This window comes from Grampus griseus, assembly GCF_964374135.1.
Source record: "Grampus griseus genome assembly, chromosome: X".
Taxonomy (NCBI): Eukaryota; Metazoa; Chordata; class Mammalia; order Artiodactyla; family Delphinidae; genus Grampus; species Grampus griseus.
Window position 1 is genome coordinate 96,118,732 of NC_138999.1, and position 20,695 is coordinate 96,139,426.

Consider the following 20,695-nt stretch of genomic DNA (forward strand, 5'->3'; position numbering starts at 1 on the left):
AAGAGTCAAATCTTCTGAGCCTAGATCTACTGCTGTCTGCATCTCTGAGACCTCCATCTGAGAATTACCAGGTCTGACAACACTTTCCCTCCAGCCTACAGTGAGGGATGTCAACAGAACTGTAGAAAAGTCACATCCTCTAGACTTCCAACCCTCAAGCTGTGGCAGCTGGAAAGAAACCTTACAAGTGTCATCCCTATGCGGGATTCAGAAAGACAAGAAGGGTAGAAACTCAGATATGCTGAGCCTGAAATATACAAAAGCTTTTAGAAAATGCTGAGCCTGAAATATACAAAAGCTTTTAGAAAGTCTCCCCACAGAAGAATCCAATTAAATTCACATAATTAATGCACACATTTAGATGAGCTGTAGATAAAATAGAGCTCTTTCTCCCTCTACCAAAAGACAGGAAAAGTCCGATTTAATACTCATTCTTGTCTCCATACCAGTATTATAAAGCAGTTTCACCATATTTATTTTAATCAGTATATGAGTAGGACTGTGGAAAGTAAAAGATTTTATTTATATTTTTTAAAAAATGATTAAGAAGTTCTGATAGAAACTATTTGGGAGAGGGATGCTTGTGCACTGCTGACTTGGCTCTGGTTGTGATTGCTTTGTGTATGAGATCGTTAGAACACCTCCAGCATATTCAGAGACAGCCTAAGTGACTGTGGAATGCCTCAAGGGCAATAGAAATCAAATAGAAATAGGTACCAACTCAAGTCTTAAGTGATGACGGAGGTGCATTTCAAGTACCATGGGAATCTCACTGGGCGGGCCCATTTCCCCACCCTGGCAACAGAGGTTGACACTACTTCAGAGAAGTATTCCAACCTGTATATGTATGTGGGCTTATTCCTGAGCCTCCTGGCCATTCTCCTCATCCTGCTCTTCACAATGCTCCTTCGGCTCAAACATGTCATCTCACCCATCACCTCCGAGAGCACAGAAAGTGTTCCTCAATTTACAGACGTAGAGATGCAGAGTCGAATCCCCACTCCTTAAAGTCAGGAAGAAAGTGAGCTTTAAAGGATCTCAGTGAACCCTTGTATGTTGATGTCCAGGAAAGCTGACTTTGTTGCATGTAGCTTCCCATGTAGGGAATCAACAAGTTGTTCACTTAACAAGTTGTTCATGTTTTCTCTGTGTTATTCTTTATCTTGACTCTGCTTGTGGGATATCTAAGAGGTTTGACTCATTCCTTGCCAGGAATATAGGAAATGGCAGCTGGTTGGGAGGGAGGTTTCCATGGTAACCAAAGAGCGCCTGGGCCTTGAGCAAACCTCAGACTGCAGAAATTCACATGCAGCTGTTGTAAAAAACACATGACCCTGGAGGCTCCAAGAACAAGGAAAATTTGCCTTTGAAAGGGCTAATTGTTCAAAGAGGGTATCCCAAGAAAGGAACAAGTTTTAATGTAGCAGTTGGACCCTAAAGAATCACCTCTGCTTACATGAAGTTAAATCATGTTGGAGGTTAATGGAAGGGACCACGAGCCCTTTCCCAAAGGAGCAGTGATTTTATCATCTGTGGCCATCGGGTTTGTCCCAAATGAAAGAAGAGTTCTTAAAAGAAACTGTTTCAATTTAAAGAGCAAGTTTACAAAAAGAAGTTTCTAGTCAACAACCTCATCTAGAGAGGGAAAATGTGCACTTTATATCTGTGTTATTACTATTACTGGACTTTTAAAAACTCAGATAATGGCCAATGTATTACAAAAATCTGGAACAATGAGCTCCCCCCAGACCAAGGGAAAATTAAGTCAAAATGTGCTTATGATAATGAACCTTATATTATACGTGCAGCTTCTTTGCCTTTTTCTCCTTACCCATCATGCTCCAGGATTGAGTTGCACTCAAATATAAGCTTTGTTTAAAGATGGCCTCGGCAGGGCTTACCTGGTGGTGCAGTGGTTGAGAGTCCGCCTGCCGATGCAGGGGACACGGGTTCGTGCCCCGGTCCGGGAAGATCCCACATGCCGCGGAGCAGCTGGGTCCGTGAGCCATGGTCACTGAGCCTGCACGTCTGGAGCCTGTGCTCCGCAACGGGAGAGGCTACAACAGTGAGAGGACTGCGTACTGCAAAAAAAAAAAAAAAAAAAGAAAAAAAAAGAAAAAGATGGCCTCGGCAAAGAAGACTCAACTGTACTTTAAAGCAGAAGTGAAATAATCTTGGTATTCTGTCGTTGAATGATTGTGCCTTTGGGCAAAACACTCAAGCCTCTAGGTAGCAGGTTTATCTCTCTGAAAAATGATCTGAGGGCTATTTAGTCATCACTGGACTCCTTTTAGATTTGAGTGTAAGAAAAACAAAGAGAGACAAAGGAGGAAAGGACTAAACAACACCCTCCAACAAATCCTTATTGAGATCAGTGTCCTCAAATGTCACATTTGTCTTTCCCAGAAAATGTTCCTCCCTTCCTGATCCCTGCCAAAAGATGAAGTGTTTCACTTATTACCTATAAGAGAAATATATTTTGAAAAATTCCATTCTCATAAGTAGCCCTAGTATGCCAGTAGTGGAAAAAGAATTTGATTTTTTAATAATTAACGTTCCAAAAGGGAACCAAAGGAAATGAGTACTGTTTACAAATTAGAAATTAGAAGGCTGGTCATACTCTTGCCACCAAAGAACTGAAACACCCATGTTAAATTCTACCTGCTTAGAAAAAAATCAGTTCTCTCTTGCACCTAAAAGGTGGTCATCAAATTTCAACCAAGTGCTCCGTCGGGAATTGCAGCGGCAGTGAGAAAGAAGTGGAATGGATGTTAGGTTAATGGCACCTCTACCAGACATGCAGCTCTCTCTAGTTTGTTGCCAATTTAAATTGGCCCCTTTACTCTGATCTAAATCTGGCATGGTGGTGAAATTCCCAAGTGCTTTCTACTTTTATACACAGTCATTTGCCAATACTCCCTCTCCAAGGGGCTGCAAAGTGTGAAATCCCCACATGCAGAGCTTAAATCAGTAGCAAGGCTGACTCTGGCACACCTGTTAACAATAGCGCACCGTAAGAGATGGCAGCTGCATTCTGCACCATTCAGAAGAGATGAGCAGGTAGGCTAAGACTCGATAGGGCATGTGCTTCCCCTTTCGGTATTATAATTTCCAAAATGCAGAGTGATTCATATTATTGCATTTGGTGGTTTAAGTTGTCTTTGTTCAACACTCAGACTCCACGTACCTTTTAAAATGTTAGTTCTTGGCAGCCATACACTCACTTCATCAAAGGCTGCCAATATACCCCAGAACTTCTTAAGGACACACATCTCTCCTCACTGCACACTCTGCCTTTTGTGCTCACAGTATTTGAATGCACTTTACAGTTAAGAAGTCAGTCACTGGATAAATGAAGGAACTGATTACATTTTCAACAGCAGTGAATAGCAAGACACCCAATGCCTTGCTGCTGAATCTGATGAAGAGACAGACTGCAAATCTATTCCCTGCTCACCTGACCTCTCCAACACAGATTTCAGGAGTTTAAACTGCTCCTTAATCTCTGACTTGGAAGAAGATTCCCAACTTATGATTAGGTTACTCACCTGGAAAACAACCGCCCTCTTTCATCACAACTACCCCATGGGATCCAAATCTTCACCGAGCATTAACCAAAGTACACAGCACAGATTGCACTAAAATAGCAGCATAACCCCTGACGATTTCCAGTGATAACGTAAGTGGAGATGTATGTAAGCAGATGTGTCATGATGGTGACTCACATGGTATTTAATCTTTGGGAAAATAAACTGAATGTTTTCATCATAGCAAACCAACTGTAAAGAAAATTTTTCCATTTATATTAAATTTTATTATATCCTCCAATGTATTAATTAACATATATTACCGCTCAAAGAGGCAGCTAGAGCAATCAATGGGCATAATTTGAATTTATGCATCTATCCAAAATGCTGACTTGGCAATTCCTTCCCTCACCCCCACTCTCCAAAATATTGCATGTTAGCCTAAATGTATCTAAACAGGTAGGTTATTTATATATAGATGTACTTTGTTTTAAGGTGAAAGAATGAGTCTTCACTTTTTATTACACTGAATCACATGAAATTGCCCTTTCCATAAATAAAAATGCTGAAATATCAGCAATTTCATATAATTCAACCAAATAAAAGGACTCACCACATGAATTCTTTAAACAGTAAACTTTCCTAATGTGTTTAAAATAACTCAATATCCAAAAGTGTACTTTGCCTTTCAGAATCATGGGTTGTATAAAACAAGGTTTATTGTAAAAGACTTTTGTATTAGGTATTATGTACTAGGCAGGAAATCTTGAGATATATCAAGTAAAGGCAGGTTCATTCAGCCTAACATTTCCATCTATGCCAAATCTGAAGCTTTGGATTCCTGAGTCTGATGGCTGCAGACCCCACCATGCTTACTAAGTAGGTAAAAGGGGTCCATTTAATGCAATTAAGTAGTTATATTTAGTAATACGTCTTATTCTCCTGCATTTGTACAAAAGAAGCACTTTTTTTTAACAAAATTGTGTGGAAGAGAAAATTGGGTTTCTTTTGTTTAAAATCATTAATACTTGAAATAGATTCATATCGTATATATGAAATATAATATTTGAATTAATATTTAGCATGTCATTTTTGTTCCCTGTAAAATAAATTCTGTTTGGTTTGCTGATAACAGCTATATATTGTCTGAAGAATATAAAGAGTATTAGTCTCTTCATCCCAATATAAATTGTAACAATTACAAATCTGTGGGATTTATAATTCTGAGGTGTCATCATTTTTTCTTAGTCGCCAACCTCCCAACTTTTATTTTCTCCCCACTTGCCACCTTATTGGTGTGTTTGTTTCTTTAGTAGTAAGATGTGAAAAATGGGTAATGACTACCAGCTGCCAATGAAAGTGACCTGAGGTGAGAGTGAGATAAGGTATCTGAAGTACCAATATCTTGCAACATTCCCCAACATGTGGGATATTTTTATTTATGTATCTTCCATTTCGTACTTTCTTCATTTGTTCCTCACAGCAACCCTGTGAGTAATGAGTGGAAGTATTATGAAGTCTGTTTCACAAAAGAGGACGTTAGCACAGAGAGATTGGGGAGACATTCATGGTTACACAGAGGCCAAGTCAAGAGTACACTGCCAGTCTTTGGACTCCTAGTTTAGTACTCATCTCAAAAAGTGCTTTGCTTTCTGAGCACTGAATAGATACTCCAGAGTTATTCATTCCATTACACTCCAAGTTCTGCAAAAAACCATTGAGCTCTATAGGTTATTAATTACTCCCTGTACCGAAATTCAGAACAAATAAGCAGAATTCTGCCATCTATTAAAATCATTTTATAGTTGCAGCAACACATATTTAACAGACTGTAGGGAAGTTTACACAAAGGCAGATCCTGCAGCTTTAATTTACATGGAAGAAGGGAAGAGGCAGAAATATACATGAATTATCAACCCACAACGCAAATTCTAATCCTTTGATCATTTGACTTAATGTTCACAGTCAATGCCAGTTCTTCATATACATGATTGTGATCTTTTCCCTCCTAGAAATGAGAACACCTCCTCTTAGGTAAAAATAGTGCTCTTATTTAAAATTGTATAGTGTTCTAACTGTACACAGCTATTTCATTTGTGCTCTCTAATAAGTGCAATGGCATTAAAAGGGAGAGAATTACTGGCTAGAGAAGCTTCCTCTAGCCACAAAGAATGAATTATTGTCCTCGTAGAAAAAGGAGACAAAAATGTGGGACATATGTAGAGTAGGAGAAGGAAATGCACATAATAGATATAGGTGAGGAGGTTTTGAAGAATAACTTGAGTAATTCCAGGAATTTCAATTCATTTTTCACATCAACTATTTGTTGATTAAATTATACATACACACGTTAGAGAGTAAGAGAGACAGATTACACAGCATACTGAGCTAGGCTCTGTGGGGATCTAAAATTTGCAATCATAAAATCTACAATCTGGTCAAGATGATAAGTACCTATATTCATTCATTCTTTCAACATTTATTCAGCACCTACTGTGTGAAAACAGAACACACTCTATGCCCTGGTGAAAGTTACAGCCTAGGGGATGGACATCTCCAATCATATAATTACAAGAATACTATGTTACAAAGGAGAAGTATAGGGTGCTTGGGTACATACAAAGTGGAGGGCATGCTGCCTAGACTGGCCTAGAGTGTCAAGGAAGACTCTACTGAGATGGTATCTAAGCTAAAATCTAATGGAGGAGTAAAAGGAGAGAATAGAGCAAACATTCCATAGAAAGAACAGCATGTACAGAGACTCTGAGGTCAAATAAACTTGGCACACTTGAAGAAGCACAGTGAGTGAAGAGAAGTCTCCAGAAGGCTGGAAAGGTTGACAAGGACAACGACATGCAGGGCCTTGTGGGCAATGTTATAGATTTTTAACTTTAAGCATAGAGAAGATGAGAACTCTGGTAGCAGTGTGGAGGAGGGACTGAAGAGGGGCAAGAGTGGATGCAGGGAGACCAGTTAAGAGGCTATGGAAGTGGTTCAGGAGAAAAATGATAATACCCTAGACTTAACACCATCCCATCGAGTGGTAGTGGGTAGGGATAAAGAGAAGTAAATAATTCGAGATAGATTTAGGAGATAAAGTTAGCATTACTTGATGACTTGGATAAGTGGGGTAAGAAGGAAGAATCTAGAATGACTTACTGGATTCTGGTTTGAACAAGGGTCTAGTGGCTCTATTCACTGAGACAAAGAACACTAGAGGAGAATCAGATCAAGGGGGAGATGAATTTCGTTTTGGACATGTTTAGCTTGATGTGTCTTTGAGACATCCAAGTGCAGATGTTGAATAGGCAGTTGAATATACGGGTCTGGAGCTCACAAGAGAGGTTAGGGCTGGAGACATAAATTTAAGAGGTGTTAATGTATGAGATTGCCCAGGGAGGGGTTGTAGAGTAGACTGAAGAAAGAATGCCAATAATGTAACACAGAATATGCCCAAATATTTCTCCCTGTTTTTGGAGAATTAGTCACTTGTCAAGCAGGTTGGGAAAGGAGATTAGGTTTAAGGGTCTTCAAACTGAGGTAAATTGCCTGGAAATACTTGGTAGCAGGAGAAGAAGAGTGAGTTAGAGATAAAGTCCTCTGGGGAGAGGGAAGACTCCAACCTGGGGAGACCAAATACAAATATGAAGTACAAAGGTTAGGAGTAGTACCATACATAAGGGAAAATAGAGCCAATAATTTGAAGCCAGAAACCAAGGAGACAGTGTTGGTACAGGTTAGTAATAGTACAAATAGGGTCCTGAGAGTTTGCAATGAACAGGGGTGGGTTGTCAAACACAGGTATGTGATTGTATTGATCACGTTCCTGGCAGGAAACAGATGGCATCCTCATAAAGGGTGAGTAAAGAAACTCTAATGAAGGGACTATTTACTAAGGGATGAGTAGGATTAAGGGGTCAAAAGAGATAGCAAAGCACCCAGAGACTAGCAGCTGTAGGAAGTTACAACCACTCTTAGGCTTGAGCGGGGAAGGGGAGGGAAACGTTTTTGGAATACGCATGCCCTGTAGCCTGAGAAAGAGACTAACAATCTATGACCTTAGGTACATAAGCAAAGCCATAGGGGGCTGGAGGATTAAATACTCCAAACACTTTCTCCTCTACCTTCATCTGCTGATGCAGACCACCTGGAAGCCAGAGGGCAAGGAAGCCAGGGGATGCAGTTTGTAAAGGCCAGCTTCCTAGAACTAAGAGCAGGGTGGAGAAGGCTTGTGAGAACGGATCTGGAGAAGACAGAGAATATACAGCACAGAAGGAGGCATGTTGGGATGGCTTGAAGATCCAACTTGAGGTTTACTGAATATGATTCTACCACAGAAAAGATAAAACATACTAGAAATTTTCAAAGGAGGCGTATCATTCAGAGTCCAATCAGAAAAAACAAAACCACTCTAGCTATTTCAAATAGAGGGAATTTAATATAAGGAATTGGCAATGCATGTGATAGAAGACAAATGGGGACAGTGAAACAGGCTCAAGATTAGCAGAAGCAGAAGCCTATCACCAATCCTAGGGTTTGGGAAATAACGGGAAAGGTAATATTACAAGAACCCAGAAGCAATGACCCTCTTTGGTCCTAGAATCATGGAGGGGCCTGCCAGCAGGAGATGAGACCACAATCAGGGCTACCTGGTGGAATCTGGGACCTTAACAGAAAGAGCTCTTTGGCAGGAGCTACAACCATGGAGAAGAAAGATTTTGAGCCATTTTTGGTAGAGCATGTTGTGATTGGTTGACAACATCTTTTATGGTGAAGAGGGTAATGGAAGCATACATGCCACATATCTTTCATTATGGACCTAGATATATTTCTTTATATCATGACTGTGTAGCATGAAGATATAAAATGTTAGTGTAAGATTTAGCTGGGAGCAGAATTTCTCTTAGGAAGAAAACTGTCTTTATCTGGCAAGATACTCTAATAGTTCATCTTAATTGTGGAAATATAATCCTCAGTGTATGGCTGATTTGGGCTGGAAGCAAGAAAAAGATGGATAAACTGTAACATAAGAAATGAACATATATTTGAAGGGTTGTTGGGTATGAACGACAGATGAGAGGTAAAGAATACAAAGTAGACAGAGGACCTAGCAACATGGCAGGAGGCTAGAGGCCAAGAAGAAGAGATAACTAGTCAAGATTCTTCCCTCAGAAGAGCTTTGAAGAACAGCAATAGTTAATGTTCTAGACAATCCAGGTAGTCTGGACATATCAGTGCTTTGGTAAGGGAAGGGGCTGTGATGGTATCTTGCATGGTGGCATTTGCAGAAAAGGGACTATACACACAGAAGGCAAAACAGAGCAAAAATGGTAAAGTTGGTAAAAACAGGAACTTGGATCCAAAGGTAAGTCGAAATATAAGGCTTTCCTTTACCCCAAACCTTAGATACTGTAACTCATTAGATGCCTGGAGACCTGCTATTACACGTCTAAATCAAACTCTTCAAAATTTAACATTTCAAGCTAACAGAATATCCAGTACTTATTCACCAATCTATTTGTAGGTGATGCTGAAATCTGCTCTCTTATTCTAACACTACTTACACTCTAGAGTTCTAACTTGTGGATAAAAACTGTTCTGGAGAATAAGAGACACTGATTTCTAACTTTTGAAGAATTTCCACATTGACATGGTAGAGACAATCTGTGTAGTTTGAAAGGACAGAACTCAGACCACCAATTAGAATTTAAAGGGAGCAAGGTTTATAGGAAAATAACTTTGGCTCATTGTGTTTCTAGTAATAGAGATTCTCCCAAATAGAGCAGGTTTTCTTGTAGGGTAGAATATTGTTGAAACAGTTCAAGCAGAGGCCGATGGTCATATCTATCAGAGATAATGATGATAATAATAATAATCATTAGCATATTTTGAAGACTTATGTGTTAAACTCTATGCTTAATATTCTACATGCATTCTTATTTAAACTTAACAAAATCCTACAAAATAGGTATGATTACTATCCTCATTTTACCTACAAGAATATTGAGGCATAGAAAGGTTAAATAACTTGCCCCAGGTCACACAGCTAATAAATGACACAGAACTGGGATTCTAAACCATAGCCAACTGACTCCAGAACTCATATGCTACCATTATGCTATACTGGCTCTGTAATGGTATAGAAGTGTCCATAAGTTGGCTAGGAAGATGACCTGGGGAACTTCTAATTCCAATATTCTTTATGTATATGTGTATAAATATGTATATAAAATATATGATCTGTGTGTGTGTACCTGTGTGTATATATACATCTTCATATATAGAGCACTAGGGAAAGAGACTCTTTAATCCATGGAAAAGATGAGTAAAAGATGGCCCTCTCAATAGAAAAAAAAATCGACATAAATTGAAATTGATACAAACTGAGAGGTGGTTTGTAAAATTTTGGTTGACAAGACATAGGAAGTGACCGAGTCCTATGAATTTGACAAGGTAGATAACCTGGAAACTATGACTGGAATGTAATGAAACATCAACCACCTCAATTGTAATGTAACTGGACCATCTGTGATGTTGAATTAGAGAGACCTACCTGGCATCTGAAAAAATGGAGACAAAGAATCGGTCATTGTTTATGAAGCAACGGTGCTATTTTAAAATATTTTAAGCCTACAATAAATGCAAAGAAATGTTAGGAAAGATAAACTATTTTACCTATGAACCTGTTACCAAGCTTTGGCAAGTTTTAACTTTTGCTTCAGATTTTTTAAGAGAAATAAAATATTATAGGCAGAGTTGAAGCCCCTGTGTACTTCTCCCTGATCCTATTCCTCTACCCTAGGGTTAACTACTGAGAGCCAAAATCATCACCCTCTACTCTCAGTTTGGACACTAAAGACTGAAATTACCTACTCTCCCCCACATATACTTTACTCTCTACATTAATAAGCCTACTCTTCCAGGAGATTCTTATCCAAGCAAATGGCCTGATGGTTCATTATACAATAGTAACTTCCTGAAAGATTCATCAACTTTTCAATGGAAAATGTCAACAGTTTGTGCCCTAAAACTCTGAATACCTTTCCTCAAAATCCTCCCATTGCTGTTTCCACCATTCCTGGACTGTTATATCATGATCCTCATCCAACTGTAAACAAGTCCTCATATTAGAGGACCCACTTTTAACCAAATTTCCAATTCTCAATAAATTCTACCCTTGCCTTCTCCCTATGAGATACTACGAAAGCTTTGGGGAGGTGTTTTTCTCCCTTTCCATGGCAAACAAATAAACTCAAGTTGTGTTGGTGACATATGAGGAGCCAGCATTCGACACTACTATTCTCAGCTTGGTATTATCATTACAATGTATGATTTAATTTGTTTCACTACATACGTATGAATCCATAATGATATATAACATTGTTTTGCAGTACATGCTTTTAAATTTAATATAAATATATCATAATGTACCTATCCTCCTACAACTTATGATGATGATTATGCTTATTAGGTTCATGATATTTATCATTAATTTTCACTGTTGTATTCCATTGTATAAATATACCACAATTGTTTTATCCAGTTTTCTGGATGAATGCTTTGTCTGATATTATTGATAATAGAGCTGCACCAACTTTCTTTTGGTTAGTATTTACCAGATATATATTTTTCCATCCTTTTACTTAAAGTACACATTTTCTTATATTTTAGATATGTATCTTATAAGTACAATATTAGTTGGGTTTAGCACTTTTATTGAATTTAAAATCTGTATGTTTTAAATGGTATGTTCAGCCCATTTATATTTATTGGGGTTACCAACATATTTGGACTTATTATTATCATTTTGTTATTTCTCTTGGTTTTTGTTTGCTTTTTTTCTCCTTTCCTACATTTCACTCAGTTGCTTAATTTTTTAATTCACTTTTATTCCCTCTATTGATTTTGAAATTAGGTATTCTACTTCTCTTCTTTTAGTGCTTGACCGTAAAATACTAAGATACTTTATGATTACTTAATGTAAAGGATAAAGTTTATCAGCATGTCTAGTCTCCTATTCCCTAATACAAGGACTGAATGGCAAAATTCTTTACATGCAATTTCTTTCCTCTCATCCTCTATATTACTCTCGCTGAGCATTTTATTTCCCTTTTGTTTTATTTTTTTCATTTAATTTTTTAATTAAAATGATGCATGAACTAATTTTAAAATTCTCAAAACATCATGCTGAGCAAAAAAGCCTTAGACAAAGGGAACCTATTTTATGATCACATTTATATTGAATTCTAGAACTGCACTATCCAATATGGTAGTTACTAGCTACAAATTGCTACTGAGCACTTGATATAGGATTAGTCCAAACTGAGATGTACTATAAGTGTAAACTGCACACTAGATTTCAAAGACATAATATGAGAAAAATGTAATATATCTCATCCATAATTTTTATACTGATTACATGTTGAAAATGATAATATTTTGGACATATTGGATTAAATAAAATACATTATTTAAATTAATCACTTCTTCCTTTTTATTTTTTGTAACATGGCTCATGGAAAATTTTAAATTACACGTGGCTCCATTTTTGACTCATATTACATTTCTATTTAACAGTGCTATTCTAGAAAAAGCAAAACTTATCTGTAGTGAAAAAATCTAAACAGTAGTTTCCTTTGGAAAGATGAGGGTGGAGATTGACTGGAAAAGTCAGGAAGAAACTTTCTGTGGTGACAGGTATATTTTATAACTTGGAAGTTAGCATTACACAGGTGATTAATTTGTCAAAATTCAAAATATTAAGCTCTCATTAATCATATGCATGCTGAAGTATTTAGGGTGAATTATATTGATATTTTCAATTATTTTAAAATGCATGAAAAATTAAGATGGTTTGATGGGTGAATAAAGGGATGAATAAATACATAGTTGTATGATAAAACAAATATTGTAAACTGTTAATTGTAGAATCTAGGGAGTGGGTATACATACAATTGTACACTATACAATGCTTTCAACTTTTTGTATGTTTGAAAATGTCCATTATGAAATGATGAATGAAATTATACATGTAGATAATTTTAAAAGCTAAATACATGAGACAATGGTTTTAAAGGCACTGGCCATCAGGTAATGAAGGACACTAGTTTGTAGATATGAGAAACAAATGAGGTGACACCTATGATTGCCCCAGCTATAAGTGATTTTCCAGGCCATGGCATAGGGTGGAGGTATTGAGGCAAAGGTCAGTGGATCCTCTCTGTTGATGTTATGGAGCTGAGAGTCTGGGGAGTCAAATGCAACTAGAGTTAATGAGACAGAAACAGAGTCCCAGAGAGCTGCAGAGGTCTCCCCTCAAGTATTCAGCAGAGTAACTATCAGTACACATGTGTGAAAAATCTACTTGAGGCCAGAGAGAGAACAAGAAAGGATTAGATTACAAAGAATAGTACCTGACACAGAAGGCCAGAAATAGTGCCTATTCCTACCAGTCAGATTGGGAAAAGTCATAATTCACAGGACGTTGGGTAGGGTACCCAGAAGGTCTGGCCTCAGTGGTGGGAAAAATTAGCCCTAGACTGAGCTCTTCTTTGGACTCACCTAAACCAGAAAAATAAGACCTGAAAGGATCAAACTGTTTCCAGGTAACTTAACTGCATCTAAGAACAAAGCTAACAAAGATTTATAGGAATATAAGTATATCCAGCACCTGACAAGGTAAAATTCATAATGCCTGGCATCCAATCAAAGATTACCAGGTATGTAAAGAAACAGAGATACATAACTTATAATGAAGAGAAAAAAATCAATCAAAACTGACCCCAAATTGACAGAGATATTAGAATTAGCAGACAAGGACATTAAAACAATTATTATAACTTGTATTCCATATGTTCAATAAGTTAAGCAGACATATGAAGACGACCCAAATTGAACTTCTAGAGATGAAAACTACAGTTCCTGAGAGGAAAAATTCACTGGGTGGGATTAAAGGCAGACTAGTCACTACAGAAGAAAAGATAAGTGAACTCAAATGCATAGCAATAGAAACTATACAAAATGAAACATACAGAGAAAAAAGAATGCTAAAAAATGAAAGAGCACTAGTGAACTATGTGTGGCTTCATATGTGAGCAACTGGAATATTTGAGGGGGTTGGGGGACAGAAAAAATATTTGAAGAAGTTGGAAGAAACTTTCCAACTCTGACATTAATGAAAAATATAAATTCACAGATCCCAAAAGCTCAATGAACCCCAAACAGAAGAAGTATGAAGAAAATTACAGTAAGGCATATCATAATTAAATTGCTCAAAACCAATGATAAAGAGAAAAATCTTAAAAGGAAATAGAGCTGTTACACATAGCTGAATGAAAATAATGACATCAGATCTCTTGTCAGAAACAATGTTATAGAAAAGAGAGTTGACACCTTTAAAGTACTGAAAGGAAAACAAAACAAAACAAAACCCTGTCAAACCAGAAATCTATACCTGGCAATATATATTTCAAAAACAAAATCAAGTCATTTTCAGGCATACAAAAACTGAAAGAAATCATCACTAGCAGACCTGCACTACAGGAAATACTAAAGGACATTCTTCAGGCAGATACCAGATGGAAGTATTGATTTAAACAAAAAGCAAGAAGGAGAGCACCAGAATTGGTAACTATATAGGTAAATATACAAGACTTTTCTCTTATTTCAATTTCTTTTAAAAACTGTTTAAACAAAAATAATAAGAATTCATTGTGGGATTTAGAGCATATATAAAACTAAAAAATATGACAACAATAGCATAAAAGTTTGGAGGGGAGAAATGGAAATATATAATTGTAAGGTTGTCATACTATATGTGAAATGGTGTAGTATCACTTGAAGGTATACTGAAACAAGTTAAATGTGCAAAAAAACCCACCTTAAAGCAATCACTAAAATAACAAAACAAAGTGTTATAGCTAATAAGCCAACAAATGAGATAAAATGGGGTCATAAAAAATACCTGATTAATCCAAAAGAAGGCAGAAAAAGAGGAAAAAGTGAACAAAAAAAGGTGGGACAAATAGAAACAAATAACATGATGACAGACTCAAACCTAGCCATATCAATAATCACATAAATGTAAATGGTTGAAATATCCAAATTAAAAGGCAGAGATTGTCATATGGAATAAAAAATTAAGACCCATAGGAGACCACATGCTGCCTGCAGGAAACATACTTTAAATATAAAGGCACAAATAGGTTAAAAGTAAAAGGATAGAAAAAGATATAGCATGCTAACACTAATCAAAAGAAAGCTGGAGTGGTTATATTAATATCAAAGTTGATTTCAGAGCAAAATATTGCCAGGGATAAAGTAATTTATTTCATAATGATAGTGAGGTCAATTAATCAAGAAGACATAACAATCCTAAATGTTTATGCACCAAATAACAGGGCTTCAAAATTCATGAAGCAAAATTTGATAGAACTGCAAGGAAAAACAGACAAACCCACGATTATAACCTAGGCATCGCTATATTCCTCTCTAAAAAATGAATAAAATGTGGGTAGAAAATTAGCAAAGATATAGTGGACTCAAACACCACTTGACCTCATTGACATTTATAGAACACATCACCCAACAACATCAGAATGTAGTTTCTTCTCAAGTGCTCAGGGAATATTTACCAAGATAGACGATAGTCTGGGCCATAAAACAGTCTCAATAAATTTAGGATTCAAGTCATGCAAAGTTTGTCCTTTGACCACAATGGAATTAAATTAGGAATCAATAACAAAATGATCTTTGGAAATTTCCACAATATTTGCAAATGAAATAACACTTCTAGATAATGAATGTATCAAACAAGAAGTCAAAAGGAAAATTAGAAAATAATTTTAACTAAATGAAAAGTTAAGCACAACATATTAAAAATTGTAGGATGCTACGAAAGCTGTATTTAGGGGCAAATTTATAACATAAGATGGCTATATAAAAAAGAAAAATGATCTCAAAGTAATAACACAGTCTTCTACCTTGAGAAACTAAAAAAACAACAGCAACAAAAAAAACCCAAATTAAACCTAAAGTAAGCAGAAGAAAGGAAACAGTAAAGATCAAAGCAGAAATCCATGACATAAAAAACAGAACAATAACAGAGAAAAATCAGTGAAACAAACAAAAAAAGCTGGTTCTTTGAAAAGATCGATAAAATTGGTAAATCACTAGCCAGACTAATGAGGAAAAGAGAGGATATGAAAATTAAAAATATCTAGAACAAGAGAAGTGACATCATGAAAGATTCTACAGACAGCAAATGAATAATAAGGGAATAACTTGAGGAACTATTCCCATAAATTTGATGAATTAGGTGAAATGGACAAATTCCCTGAAAGACACAAATTACCAAAGCTCAGTCAAGGAGAAACAGATAACCTGAAGAGTGAAATATATATGAAATTGAAATTATAGTTTAAACCCCTCCTACAAAGAAATTCCCAGGCCCATATGGCTTCACTGGTGAATTCTACCACACCTTTAAAAAATAAATAATAATAACTTTATATAAAATCTTCCAAAAAATTTAAGAGAAGAGAATACTTCCCAACTCATGCTACAAGGCTATCATTACTCTAATACCAAAACCACACAAAGATATTACAAGAGAAGAAAACTATAGGCTAACACTCTCATGAAATACACACAAAAATTCATAACAAATATTTAGTAAATTGAATCTAGCAATATATAGAAATATAACACATCATGACCAAGTGAGTTTTATCCCAGGAATGAAAGGTTAGATTAGCATTCAAAAACCAATCAATGTAATGTAGCATATTAACAAACTAAAAAGATGAAAAAACACGATCATTTCAATAGACACAAAAAAAAGGATTTGATAAAACCCAATACTTTTCATGATAAAACCATTCAACAAACTAGGAATAGAAGGTAACTTCCTTAAATTGGTAAAGGTTATCTACTAAAAATCTGCTGCTAACCCCATATTTAATGGTGAAAGACTGCATGATTCACTCCTATGATCAGGAACAAGGCAGGAATATCTGTTCTGCCACTTCTATTCAACATTCTAACCAGTGCAGTCAGGCAAGAAAAAAAAAACAAATATAAAAGGCATCCAAACTGGAGAGGAAGAAGTAAAACTATCTTTATTTTCAGACAACATGATTGTCTATGTAGAAAATCCAATAGAGTCAACAACAAAAAGCTACTAGGACTAATAAGCGAGTTTAGCAAAATGGCAGGATACAAGATTAATATAGATCAATTGTATTTCTATATACTAGCAACAAACTATTGGAAACTGATTTTTAAAAACAATACCATTTGCAATAGCATAAAAAATATGAAATTCTTAGGGCTAGATATAACCAATGATGTGAAAGACCTGTATACTGATAATTGCAAAACATTGCTAAAAGAAATTATAGAAGACCTAAATAAATAGATATTCCTTGTTTATGGTATAGAAAATTTAATATTGTTAAGATGTGAACTCTTTCCAAAACTGATCTATAAATTCAACACAATTCCCATCAAAATCCCAGCAGGCTTTTTAAAGGAAATTAACAAAAGGATTCTAAAATTCATATGAAAATGCAAAAGACCTAGGATAGCCAAAAGAATTCTGCAAAAGAACAAAGTTAGGGGTTAACATCTGATTCCAATACTTATTATAAAGCTACAGTAATCAAGACAATGTATTATTGGCATAAAGGTAGACAAACAGATCAATGGAACAGAATAGAGAGTCCAGACATAAACCAACATATATGGATTCACAAACATACAAAGTCAAAGCAGAAGAGAAAGAAAAGTCTTTTTGACAAGTGATGCTTAAACAATTGAATGTAGATTCATAGGCAAAAAAAAATGACCTTTAATCCATAACTTCTTTTAGAAGTTCTAAAAGAAAACATAGGAGAAAATCTTTGTGACCTTGAGTTAGGCAAAGATTTCTTAGACTTGACAACAAAAGCACAATCCATAAGAGAAGAAAATGATAAATTGGATTCCATCTAGATTAAAAATTTTGGCTCTTCAAAAAGCAATGATAAGAGAAAGAAAAACAAGCCTCAGACTGGGAGAAAATCTTTGTAAATTATATAACTGACATCCAATATATATAAAGAACTCTCAAAACCTAACAATAAGACAGTAAACAAACCAGTATGATAAAAAAAATGGGGGAAATATTTGAACAGACATTTCATCAAAGATATATGGATGGCAAATAAGCACATGAAAAGTTGCTCAACATAATTAAGGAAATGCAAATTAAAACCACAATGAGACCACTACATGCTTATTAGAATGTCTAAAATTAAAAAGCCTGACCACATGTTAGCAAGGATTGGAGTGACCAGAACTCTCATACTGCTAGTAGGAATGTAAAATGGGAGAGCTGCTTTGCAAAACAGTTTGGTAGTTCATTATAAAGTTGAACATACACCTACCATACAATCTAGTCATTCCACCCTGAGGTATTTACCCAAAACTAAAGAAAAATATGTCTGTACAATGACTTGTACAGAGTATTCAAAAGAACTTGTTAAATAACAAAGATTCAACTAAGCACATTTAAAGATCAAGTTGCCTTTATTTAATGATTTATGAATCAGGAAGCATCTCATCTAGCAATAGAAAGGAGGTCCACAGAGCTGTAGGAAAGGAAAGATTTTTAAAGGAAGAAAGGGGGCAGGAAAAGGAAATTATTAGCAAAGAATGCACTGTTTCAGGGAAGGCCACCATCCTAAGGGGAACGGAAGGGCCTATTGGGTGGATTACCTCACTAGTGCTGACCTGGTAATTCCAGGTTTACTGGTTAAAGGTTACATTCCTGGGGGGTGTGGAGACTGCAATTAAGTTAGGTATTAAGTCTCGGTTTGCTGATGTGGGGTTTAGCACAAGTGACTCCATTTTGGGACTGATGTCTCCTTTTCAAGAAGCTTAACTGGTAACATGCAAAAACTGGAAATAACCTAGAAGTCCATCAACAGGGGGATGAATAAATAAATGGTAGTATATCTATACAATGAAATATTACTGAGTCAAAAAAAGGACTGGATTCTTGATACATGCAACAATAGGGGTGAATCTCAAATTAATTATGCTGAGGGAAAGAAACCAGATCAAAAAGAGAAAATACTCATGATTCCAATTTATATAAAACTCTAGAAAAATGTAAATCGACAGTGACAGAAAACAGATTAGTGTTCTTGGCAAGGAACAAGAGGGAAGGCCCAAGGAAACTTTCTGGTAGATATGTTCACTATCTTGATTATGGGGATGGTTTCAGGAGTGTGTGTATATATATGAATATGTGTATTTTGAACATGCATATATATTTGAATATATATGTCAAAACTTACTAAATTATGCACTTTAAATATGTACAGCTCTAATGTTGAAAGTTTTTCTCAAATGTCTGGTGATCCTTGGCTGAATATTCATATTTAAGAATGAGACACTGAAAAGCTAAGGGAAAGCTCTCTGTGTATAGAGATTGCTTGTTTACTTGTAGGTATCACTATAGGATGATCAGACATTGGTCCAAAATCCCTAGCGTGATGTATAAAACTTTCTATCACCTTGTCTTGTTTGCTCTGCTCAGTCTTCTTCCCCCACTACTTTCTCTTTCACAATACACTCCAGATCACATTCAACATCCTTTGCCTGGAAAGCCCCTTCTACCTCTGTATCCTTAGTGTACTGCCACTCACCTCAAAACAGCTTGATTTATCCCCATTATCCAGGTCTATCACTTTCCTTGATTCTCCCCCACCCCCCAGAACAGTTAATTACTATTTCCTCTGTGTGACCTCAGTGTTATAATTGCTTATAGTCTTGCATTTAATCATTGCATTGCAACTCATTTATTTGCATATACGTGAGTCCTCTGAGGGAAGACATTCATCATTATAACCTCAATGACTAGTACAGAACCTGGCACATAGTAGATGTTCAGCAATACTGGATGACTGACTGCATGGCTAAATATCATATTCTGATTCATACTGCATTTCCTCTGGTGCCTATAGCTGAATTTGCTCAGTGGGAAAATCTAATTCCATGACCTGGCCCACCTACTCTGTTCCAACCAGATGTAGTTAATCCTGCTTACCCCCAACTGGGTCCTGAAATAGATGAAAAACTACAGATACTGTGAACATTTTAGTTGCCATTACTGGAAGATAGTGTAGGCTAGTTTAACAGTGGGAGGTTGCTTTTAGTAAACAGATTGTTCACTTAGCCTAAATATGACACTAATAATGATACTACCATTGTTCTTTATGTATCCATTTACTTATCAAATCTTTCCCTCAGTGTTCTTCACATGGTGAATTCTGAAAATTTTTGATTTAGTAGAGCCTAAATTAGTGGGATTTTACTTTACATGAGAAAAATAGGGATAATCATAATAATTTTGGAATAAAACTAATGCTTCCTTCTAGCATATGCTCTTTGTAGCACTTTATAATCTTTTTCGTTTGCTAGTAGGAATTTAGGTTTGAATGTCTCCATTTATTTTTAATCAGAGCTTTTCATTTCGCTTGATCATGTATTAAACTGTATATGTGCTATTGCTGAGTGGGTTGTTATGGAAATAGTAGTGACATCACAAACTCTGTATTGTAGCACAATTTTGAGGTAGAAAAAATGAACATGTAGATAATAAAGAAAAATTCTTGCCTCCATTCAAATATATATGATAATTAAAGAAAATCATGTGAAAAAATTTAAAAGCAATATTTAAATATACTGATGACTATTCTTTAAAACTTAATGGAAGGAAACTTTTTCATGACAGCCACCCTCATTTATATTGGATTCATGTATATAATCAATCAAAACAAGGTAGTTACACAGTAATGACTGTGATAATGATGAGATTCTGAAACAGGGGCAATTGAATATGCATCACTTGCTTTTCACATGTAAATTTCATTACTAACAGAGCACTACTGTTCCCTTGTATTTCTATATAACACTGTAGCTAATAGGAGTATCATGGTAGATAGAATAAGGGGAGAAAAGGTCTTTATGTTGCATTTGCAAATTTACAAGAAGCAAAAAAAAGTCTAGATTTAAATCACAGCAGAGGATCTTCCTTACCTGGACACTCAACAATCAGTTTAGGATGAGAATGCAACTAACAGATTTGTATCTAATCTACAATTCAGCTATATTTCTCTGGT

The 20,695-nt window shown here is 35.9% G+C and overlaps 1 protein-coding gene across 1 annotated transcript; it reads left to right on the top strand.

Annotated features, from left to right (window-relative positions):
- Positions 1 to 735: 735 nt before the first annotated feature.
- On the top strand, positions 736 to 1,008 carry SERTM2 (serine rich and transmembrane domain containing 2; the record flags this gene model as incomplete). The annotated part of the gene is made up of 1 exon (XM_082681396.1): positions 736 to 1,008. One exon carries the CDS (start codon positions 736 to 738, stop codon positions 1,006 to 1,008), a length of 273 nt encoding a protein of 90 aa, XP_082537522.1.
- Positions 1,009 to 20,695: the final 19,687 nt, after the last annotated feature.